We start from the raw sequence: 10,909 nt of genomic DNA, 5'->3' as shown, positions 1-10,909 counted from the left end.
CGGTGAGTCGATAATATCCATGAGGTACCAGTATTAGACTATCTGAGTAGACGAAGGGCCTTTTCACACGTGAATCTTGAATCATCATTGTAATAATGATTAGAGACGTTCGTGATTCTAATCATGTTCTGGTTTTTACTTACTTGGATTTACTTGGATGTAGAGACGTAAAGCTCGTAGCTTATTTGCCCCTCGTCACGTTGGATAGTCTCTGGTAGGGTAAAAACTTTAGTGGATGGTTTTTCCAGTGCCTCTCAATAGCTGATTTGAACATATTGACACTTGATGCAGAAACCGCTTCCTCTGGTACAGCATTCCAGTTATTTATACTCCTATATTGAAAATGCATTTTGCCTTATTTGCAATTTGCATCTGTTTTTTCTTAATTTCATGCTGTGACCTCTGGTTCTACTTTGGTTTCACACGTGCTAAAAATTCGTCATTAGTCCTATTTTTTTACCTGGAATCATCATTCAAATTACTTTTTTTTACCATGTGAAAGGGCGGTTTCTGCTTGTACATGTAGAGCAAGGGAATAATTATAAACCTCGATCGGAGGATGCATTTTCCTGGAATGTTTTTTTTTTTAGGGGGGAGGCGCAGATCTAGCCGGATTAGACAAAATGGCCCGTATATTCTGAACTCAGGTTTTTTAAATTGAACCCTGGTTTAAAGTTGTGGTTTAGCTTTGGAGAGCCAATTAGGGCACAAATCCCAAATTGCACACATTCAGTGTCTTGTAACTCATTTGACACTCAAATTGTCCATAATTGTCGGTGAATGATATATAATTTTTTTTCTTCATTGTGAAAGCAAAAGGAAACAAAATAGTAAACATAAGAAATATACAATATAAACAAAATCTTTGAATATTTGGCTCCCCATAATTTTATTACAGAGTTAGACCGTGGTCTACCTGACTGCAGAATACGGGCCATTCTAATCTTTGAGGGTGCCATGGCCCAGTGGTCTAAGGCGCCTGGATATCACTTGAAAGTACGGGGTTCGATCCCCCGCCATGACACCTATTCCCACAAGCAGTGAGGTTAATCACTCAGTGCTCTTTTGTCCGACATTCAAATAAATGGAAATGCTAATGCATTCTTGGTGAATATGTGTTCACTTAATATAATAAATATACCATCTTAAGGGCCATATTGTTTTTAACAATAGTAGGCCACTCAAAACTATCGTGTATAATCTGGCTGAATCCTGCGGTTGTTGCAAATTTGGAGATGGACGAAAAACTGCTACCAAATGCTGCCACAGCATCCCACCAAGGGGGTATGGTGGAATAAAATACCAATTTCACTTATCACAACAAATCTCTCTCTTCCCCCCCCCCATTCTTCTTATTTCCAGAGGACATTTGTTTATCTTAAGGGGTACTCCAGGCTGTACATCGTTATATCAGAATAAGTAGAGCAAAATTCACCAAGCAAAATACTGAAAATTTCATCAATATCTGATAACAAATAACTTTGTTCTTGCTATTTGATTGTAAGTGAATGCACCATTTTTTAATGTGCGAATAAAGATGATATATATTTAATTCAACATTTTGTGAAAACAGTTATAATATGCACGTCGTCATGAATATTCAATAGGTGGGCTGATGTCATGTTCCCCCTCCCCACTTACCCTATCTTGTCATTACACGAAATAATAATTAATTCATATTTTCACACAAATGTGTATATCATCTTTCCCTTCAAAAATAAGTTGAGAATAATTATCTTATACACAGTCAATCCAATTTATTTTTCATTCTTGGAGGACAAAATTAAAAAAAAAATTCATATGACAAAATACAAAAGAATATATGTAAGTTTGGACATGTCATTATCAGCCTGCTCATTACATATTCATGAAGATATTATAGAACTGTTCCACCAAAATATTGCAAAACTTGAAATGTCAAAACTTTGTTACTGCTCTTCAAATTTTTGTCGAAAATTTTCAGCATTTTGTTTCTCTGATTTTTCTCTATCTGTTCAAATAATTTTAAAGCCTGGAATAATAATACAGAAAGTTACACTAAATATTCACACAAAAACACACATACTTTATTTTAGTCACCATGAAGTTAATACTTTTAATTCTTTGGATTTCAAAAAAGAACAAAAGGATAAGTTCATATCATGGAAAAGATATATTCAGATAAATATAACTAGATCACAAGTCAATTATTTAGTTACCATAACAACTCATTAAATGGGCAACCACTCAATCAATTTAAAATCCAGATTGTCAAATGAGCCATTAATGAAGCACATCAAATATCAATATCAACACTGTAAAAACAAGAGTAAGACTGACTGGGGTTTGGAGAGCACCATATCCCAGGTGAAAAGATAACACCCTGGAGTGTTTGAATATGACACCAAAACCAAAGGGTGTTGAACTTGAACCATATATTCAACAAAGGTGCAATATTCTTTGTGTGGTCCCCTAAGCCCTGTCGGTGTAGGATCAACACCATGGAATATTTCTAAAATGAATTGGTGAACTGGTGCCTTAATGCCCCAAAGTTTATAGAGTCTACATCTACTTTGACAATTACAACAGAATAAAAGCAGAATCTATATCTGACCATACTCTTGACACAAGTAGAAGCGATAATGCACAGCTAGGAGAGAAACTATCATGCTCTTCTTGCTTGTTATAAAGCTTGTCAACTAGACATACAGGCTGCCCCCCCCCCCCGGAAAGAAAGGTTCTTATAAAGCGTGATTAACGGGATATCTATCCCAGAAAATGATTTATTTTTTTCTTTCTGGGGCGCATGGTATATTATCTACACATGCAGCATAATATATATTAAAACAAATGGAGGGCAAGTGTATTAGGGCCCAAAACTTTTACTGGGTTTGAGTATATTGCCTGTGCGAAGGCTTAAAGAAGGCATGACCATGTCAGCATTTTACTGGTACTTACACTATACATGTTTGCTTAAAATGACCCAGGAGGTTTTAATCTATCAAATTTCAAACTTTATTCATCAATATTGGTTTGTAAGGTTTGTAACTGAACGGAACAATGCATGATGCATGCCATAGATCTTGACAGGTAAAAGTCGGGAAAGCTGAACAAGATGTGAATGGATCAAAGACCTTCAATGGTTATTGCCGTATTGCAAATGATTATATACCTTTGTGAAACTGGCGCCACAAAGGTTTGGGACAATGATCCTGACTGGTCAGTGCCTTTTTGCTATTGATTGCAAATCATTGTGAAACTTGAGTGACAAAGGTTCGTGCAACCTACTCTACCTCATCACAAGGTAACACAATTGGAACTAGAACAAATAATCTACACAAGTACACAATTCAAATTCAGAATATATTTCTTAATATCATTTTGATAATACAAGGAAAGTACACAAACATATGTCGTCTACTTCCGTAGCACAAGGGCGAGCACGAATGGCTTAGAGCCTGCATTTACATGTAGCTGCAGTTTATAGGGTATTTGAGATTACAATGAAATACAACTGTGGTTTTACTGGTGGTGGGGGTGCTTGATCCCACCAATTATTTGATGCATGATAATTATGTAGGCCTTGTTTCTTCAGGCTAGGATCAACTGCAAGATATTCTTAAAGGTTATTCCCGCACAGCTAAAAAATTGATTTTAATAGCTGTAGACCAATTAAATTGTCTATAAAATTGGTTTTTAATTCACTTGAAATTAAATTTCAATTATACAAGTGGTGAATACCCCTCCCCCAGCTTCATTCAGGCAAATCAATCTTTTGAATTTACACAAGTTATAAGAATGGTAATAAGAAAATGGTTTGAAAAAAATATTAAACCAAATCACAATGGCAGTTTCATTCAAACAAATTCGCACGATCATGACAAGGTTCAAACTTCCATCCCCTTTTAGCGGTAATCTTTACATCTAATAAATGAAAAGCCTTGTCAAAGTAACTGACATAGCATATTACATATAAGGCCATTCATTCATACAAACTGTTGAGCACTATATATACATATATTATTGCCTTAAACAAGGGATGCAAGATATACATATATATTGAAAATGCAATGTTTATGTATTTCGACAAATAGGAACGTTGAGCATTGTGGATTGTTGACCAGGCTTTTATAATTGAATATGAATGACTTACAGAAAGAAATAATTTATCTGTCAATACTCACCCATCCTTAATTAAAAGTTATATTAACAATGTCAGGGAAGAAATAGGCCACAGATGATATATAGAAACAAAGGTAAAATAATACCTTAAACTCTACAGATATAAATATGAGCCCATTCTCAGCTTTCAAAGTCATTAATTTCCCACTTCATACGGTCAATTAATGTATATAACCTCTACAATCCGACTGAAATATGACCTTTGACACCCCCCCCCCCAGATATGCCAGAACCCTATTACTATAGACCATGGCATCAGTTATACAATTCATTTCACTTTTCAAAGAAAATGATTAAAACACATACATTTGGCACTCAAGAATGTTTGCATGACAAGATCAATAATGTATGAGGGTGGAAAATCAGACCTCTTAACCTTTCTGTGAAGTATTAACTTTTAATTTGTCTTAAAGGGAAATCCTATCTAATCAAGAGCTCTGAATCGCAATAAATTCTGATTCTTTCCTCCAAATTCAGAATGGGTGGAAGATCTGTGTGACAATCATGGCTCCTCCATTCTCAATATTTGTCAGTGATTACCGACTATCTCACATGTGTACTTTTAGAGATAGGACCACGAATCATGAATGATATGGCTCCCTGTTTGTGTGTGCATATGGGGGTGTGTATATGAAGTTTGGAATGAGTTCTACCAGAGGTGCTTCTCTGAGATAAGTTTATTTACATGCAGGGACCAACCTTTAACCCACAGGGCTACTGTGTCTCCTTTAATGTTGTATCCAGATTTGTTGTTTAAAATATGAAAATGAATAGAACAAAACATTGCTTGCCAATTTGAGGAGAGAAGGATTAACTCTAAGGTTCAAAATTCAAATTAAAACACTTTTGCAGTTTGTCATCATCCTGAATGCTAGCAATCACATAACAAATATGATTAGAAAGAGAGCAATGTACCGAAAAACAAATAATACTATTCACATAACAGTATGTGGTGCTGTTCCTGAACATGTCCCATGTAACATGAGCTAATAATTTCAAACTCAAAATTGGCAACGCGATTAAAACAACATAATCACTGTTCGAAATGCAAATTGCCAAGTTTTTCAGTATATTCATTCTTCTATCATTAATTGAGACTCATGTTGTATCCATTTTTTCTTCAAAATATGAAAATGAATAGAAGTTGAACGGCTGTCGCTAATTTTGATTTGCAAAAGAGAAACTAATCAATCGTAACTCTATGGAAATCCAACAGTGTCATAATTTTTTCTACAAAAAATTTGCACAATGTCCTTTGTATGCAAAGGGAAGCGCAGTGAATTTTCAAGAAAACAATGAATGCATGAATATACATCATAGCTAGAAAATACTTTGAACAAACATGCATAATAGATGTTGATGTTGCTGGCCGTCCAAAGTTGCGATTGATAAGATCAATTGTAACTCTTTGTAAGACGGGGGCCCAGGTCTCGGTCTACTATATCAATCATTTCACTATACCCAGGTGTGGAGTGGAGTCTCTCTGATTTTTTTCCTCATTATTTTGAGGTATCGAAAAACATCACACTTGCGTCTATCTTATATTAAATACCAGAAAATAACAGGCTAGTACTCATTGAGCTGTGCAAATAAGAAGCAAAACAAGTCAAGATGTTGACATTTTTAGGGGTAATAAAATATGTCAAATAAACTGGCAAATTTCAAAGACAAATTTACATTAATTTGGCACCGTACATAAAGTAACATACAATGCAGGAAAGGACTTAACGCAGCAATTTTAAAGATACCTACAGTCAATTTTTTTTTAAATAGTGGAATCAGTTAATCAGCTGCTTTCCATCTCTAACTTCCTATAAATATACTTAAATAAATCACACTGTGCTAAATTCTGACCTAGCTAGAAATGAAAAAAAGTTAAATAATTTTTTTGGGGGTATTTTTTATCTGATTTGCACCCCCCAAATAAATAAATAAACTTCAAAGGGGTTGTGGCTCAGTGGATAAGTCGCCTGAATTTGAACCACATGGTCGGGGGTACGAGTCCCACTGCAGCACTTGTGTTCTTTGGCAAGGACTGTATCTAAATTTGCCACTCTCCACCCAGGTGTAATTCCTTGAATGCTCGAGTGACCGATAAGAGAAGCGGGGCTAAAGCCAGAGGAATAGTATGCAATACTTACAAACACTGTATATAGTGTTATATAAATGTTGCATATTATCATTACTACCAAGACTATTATCATTCAGAACTAATGTGTCTGGACATTGCAAGTTGGATACAAAAAACGTGGGAGACTCGAAGGGGGGGGGGGGGATAATCACACAACAGTTTCCGCTGCACATTTACCCACCTCCCACGCCCCCCTATCCCTGTTTTTTTTATGATTTAGATTTAACTTCAAAATACAGAGCATGTGGGGGCTTGAAGATTTTTTAAAAATGTTTTTCTAAACCAGAAATATATGTGAGACTAAATTATTGCCATACAAAGTAAGAAGTTGAAAAAAGAATGTGAACTTGATATGTACATTCTACGCCATGAGACTGGATGACAGAATCATCTCCATCGTAAATTTTTTGGCAGTGTTTAGCTTGTAAGAAAATGATGGCACAATATTGATCAGTCTCGATTGGCCATGTTGAGAAAAATGACCTGAACAGGTGATTCTGCCGAACACGTACAGATTGTTGAACATCTAGAATTGCAATCTACCTCCCACGAAAGCTCAGTTGTTAGAGTGAGACTTTTAATATGTAAGTGTGTGTCATTCGAATGGATGGGACAGTATATTTGGCTGACCCCCCAAAATGAATCTGTACTGCATAGATATCTATAGCCTTTCACAGAGTCTGGATGTAGCGAATTGTAATCTACCTCCAATTAAAGCTCAATAAAGAGTGACTTTTACGATGTGAACGCATGTGATACGACTGGATGGGACAGTTGGCTGAGCACCAAAGATATAACTGTATTGCATGGATGTCTACAGCTTTTCACAAAGTCTGGAGTCGGTAAACTACATCTACTTCCTATGGAGTCTCAAGACAAGGTGACTATTAATATCAAAGATGTGAGAATTCTGGGGGAGAGGTTCAAGATTTCATCAATGCACGTTCCACCAATTCATTACAAACAACTTTAAAGTACAGATTCAATACATAACTTAACACATTATTTGGCATATACATACTAGATAATATCAATAATGATGATCAAAACATGTTACCTCAGCTTTTATAACAAATATAATTATTTCAAATTCAGAGTAGTCAGGATATTCACTGAAAGGAGAGGGGGGGGGGAGGTAATATTATCCTACCAATTAACTAAGGGTTAAACTAACACACCAACAATAGCAAACTTAAAATGAACACAGGAATGATGTTTGGTGCTTGAAATTACATCACCCAACACTAATCCTTTTTACTTTCTATTGGAAGATGACTGAAAAAAAAAAAAATGAAGCAATAAATAATTCACATTTCATCATGCCGTCATATATATATATAAATTGCAGTCAGAGGCTACGTTTCCTTGCTGACCTTTATGACCTTCTTGTGACATTATGACCCATAGCTGGACTACACTGGAATGGGTACCCGGCAGGATTAATTCCTTGAATGCATGAGCCCTGAAAGGCAGCTCAAGCTAAAGCCGGGGTAATAATAATAATAACAACGCGCCTCGGAATAGAATATTTCTAGATAGATGGCGCTATATAAATGCCTATTATTATTATTATTACACATCAATAATTAACAGGAGTATCGAAGTGATAACGTCACAAAAAACTTTTTTTAGCATTTCAGCGTTTTTGATACCATATTTTGGTAGAGCATGATGAAACCCCCCCCCCCCCCACTACCAAAATTTGGTGGGAATCTGTCCATGGGGGCCTTAGATATGACCTCATGAATACATAATTAGCCTCATTGAAGTCAGTGTATAATTGGTCTGGTTCTAAATGTTAGGAACCCAGCCAATAATACACTGACTTCAATGGGGCTAATTATGTATTCATGAGGTCATATCTTGGGGCCCTACGGACCGATTCCCACCATATTTGGCTTGTGGGTTTCATCCTGCTCTACCAAAATATGGTAAAAAAACGCCGATGTGCAAAAAGTGAAAATTGATGACGTCACACTTCGTTACGCTATGAATTCCAAAAGAATTTCTGCCCCTTACTTTATAGCTTACACCAGTAGGGCACAATTGCTGTTTGAATTCCTTCTTCACTTTAGCTGCTTTACAATGCAGCATGAACACTATTCAGTCAATGTTTCAGCTTACTCTCTCCTCTTCTCCTGTGACAATGTACTGTTACATGCAGCTGCAGTGACAGTGCAGGCTCGACGGGTCTGACTGCTTTAATAATCAACTAACTCTCACTCTGATTCTTTGGTATACAAATTTACGGTGGCTGATAATTTCTGGTCAAGATTCCCAAGAAAAGTCGTCTAATACCTTTACTTCACTGACGATTATTCTTTCCTTGCCATTAGCAAAGGGGAAAGTAGATAACCCCACTCACGTTGGGAACACAGGCCCAGTATCAGATCTTTGACTTTGTTGGCCTTGTCTGACCTTTCAAAAATCACCATGGTATATTTCATTTTAATTTCATCTTTTTTTTTGTCCATCTAATGAAAGCACTTCATTGAGTTTCCCCCTATAATTTGAAATGTAACTTGTGAAAAATACAAACTGTTTCTGAAAAACCTTTTAAATACTGCAAAAGACATCGAATTTCACATAAAAAACGCCATAAAAAGTACAAATACATTACTGTACAAAATCCTCTTCATGTTCAGTCTCTCAATAAATGTTGTTCTAAGCTGTGCCTTCAGAGACCTAGCCAATCTGCACACTTCCAGCAGCAATGCCATATATACATACAGAATGCTTATACCAATGATGTTCATTTGCCTTTTTGTTTAGGAACAAAGCAGCTCTATAATATTTGATAAATACTAGCAGTATCACGCAGTGTATGCCCACCAAAAAAAATTCAATGCCCAAGTTTGTCCATTATAACAAAATAACATTTTGTCCCCCCCCCCCTCTCACCATGTACATGTACACAGATCGTATAGCAGCATATATCCTTTGTAGAAAAATTGGTTAACCCATTGCATACCGGAAAAATGTGATTCCTGTATACAGTCTACGGAAATCACACAATTCCGTTGTCCACTGGTAAAAAATAAATTTGATTATCAAGGAAAATGGTCCAATATTTTGCAAGGCTTACTGTAACTTGACCGTCATTTTTCAAGCTCTTTTGCTTCAAACTACTTTTATCCTACCGGCTATGTGCACATTGATAATGGAGAGAAGGAAATGGACAGATTACTGCTGGCCGTAGGTTTGTGGTCTTCTCATTACCGTTCAAGCCTTCTTGCAGTTTACATCACACTTTGCTCATAGTTTCATGGATGCTTCAGTGACCATTGACGGATACCGTCTGAGATCCCAAAGAGTGGATCAACCCCAAGATCTTGACACATTTTTCTCATAACCATCGACGTCTTCGTGCAGCATACACGATACTATGCTTATTGCTTCACTAATGCCGTAGTTGAGTTCAAGATAACCATATGAGATTCCATACAAGCTAGTCAATCACAAGTTATAGACAGCTTTTCCTCATAACCATCCAAGTCTTCCTGTAGCATACATCTCTATGCTCATCGTTTCAAGAACACTATCTCAAGTTTCCATCCAGCGAAATAATCCCAAGATATTGACAACTTTTTTTCTCATCACCATCAAAGTCTTCTTGCAGCGTACATCACACTATGCGTGTTGTTTCAAGAGCACCTCAGCAACATTCTCTATATCCATACGGGAATCCATACAGTGAACCCATCAAATGTTACTGACAAGTTTCCCATGATGACAATTCCTAATATAAAGGATTCTCAAGCTTTCCAACACAATGCATCAAGGGATCAATATTTATATATATATATATATATATATATAAGAGAAACACTGCTACACAAATTTGTTCAGAGCACATTTTTTTTCAAGTTTTGCAGACAGGTTGTCAAGATTTGCAGTGAAGAGATTAAGTTCGTCGGGGATTGGCTATACTGGCGTAATGACAAGCGGGGGTACGGCGAGAGTTGCAGGGGCGCAGCAGGAGTAACGGGACGGACAGCTTCAAATCGTGCGAAAAAAAAGTCTATGCAGAATTGTTCGGGACTTTGCACTGTTCAGGAGGATAACCTTGAGATGTACTTGACCTCTAACCGCAGCGGTTGACCTGAGAGAGGTCAAAAGGTCATGTCATGTACCTCATGATGGCTCGTAAGCAGTAAAGTAGACTGGCCTGTATTCTGGCTTCTAACACCATCACATTGACATGGACCTGGCAAAAGAAAGACAGAGAGAACAAACAATGATTGATTTGTCTCATTTATCGACAATTATTCAATCGTGACATCTTCAGATATAAGTAAAAAGAGCATAACAATCGGTAAAAAAAAATGGTCTCATCTCTTTTATTGACAAAAATACTTGCTTATGAGATATTAGTTATTTTAAAATGATATGGACCCTAACCAGATCATTGGTTGAAATTTATAACATGACCAGACATTCATTATAGCAAACAGCTAAAAAGGAAATACTTGTGCTCAAATAGAATGTTCATGTCACCAATATTTTGAATTTGTCTCTCCTTGATTATGTATATTTTCCTTATGTGTTGTAATTTGTATGTTTGCATGTAAACAAAATGAATTTCCATTAAATTGGACAATATATATATATATACAG

The 10,909-nt window shown here is 36.3% G+C and overlaps 1 protein-coding gene across 1 annotated transcript in view; it reads right to left on the bottom strand.

Moving 5' to 3' along the window:
• Positions 1-2,065: 2,065 nt before the first annotated feature.
• Positions 2,066-10,909, bottom strand: part of LOC129258680 (sestrin-1-like) — a 49,768-nt gene continuing 40,924 nt past the window's right edge. Inside the window, exon 11 of the mRNA XM_064098777.1 lies at positions 2,066-10,499. Coding sequence (XP_063954847.1) covers positions 10,413-10,499 — 87 coding nt within the window. The 3' untranslated portion in view covers positions 2,066-10,412. The remainder of the gene's footprint in view (positions 10,500-10,909) is intronic.

Source organism: Lytechinus pictus, chromosome 4 (genome assembly GCF_037042905.1).
Source record: "Lytechinus pictus isolate F3 Inbred chromosome 4, Lp3.0, whole genome shotgun sequence".
NCBI lineage: Eukaryota > Metazoa > Echinodermata > Echinoidea > Temnopleuroida > Toxopneustidae > Lytechinus > Lytechinus pictus.
The sequence above is the reverse complement of the archived record's forward strand: the minus strand, read 5'-3'. Positions and strand labels throughout refer to the sequence as shown.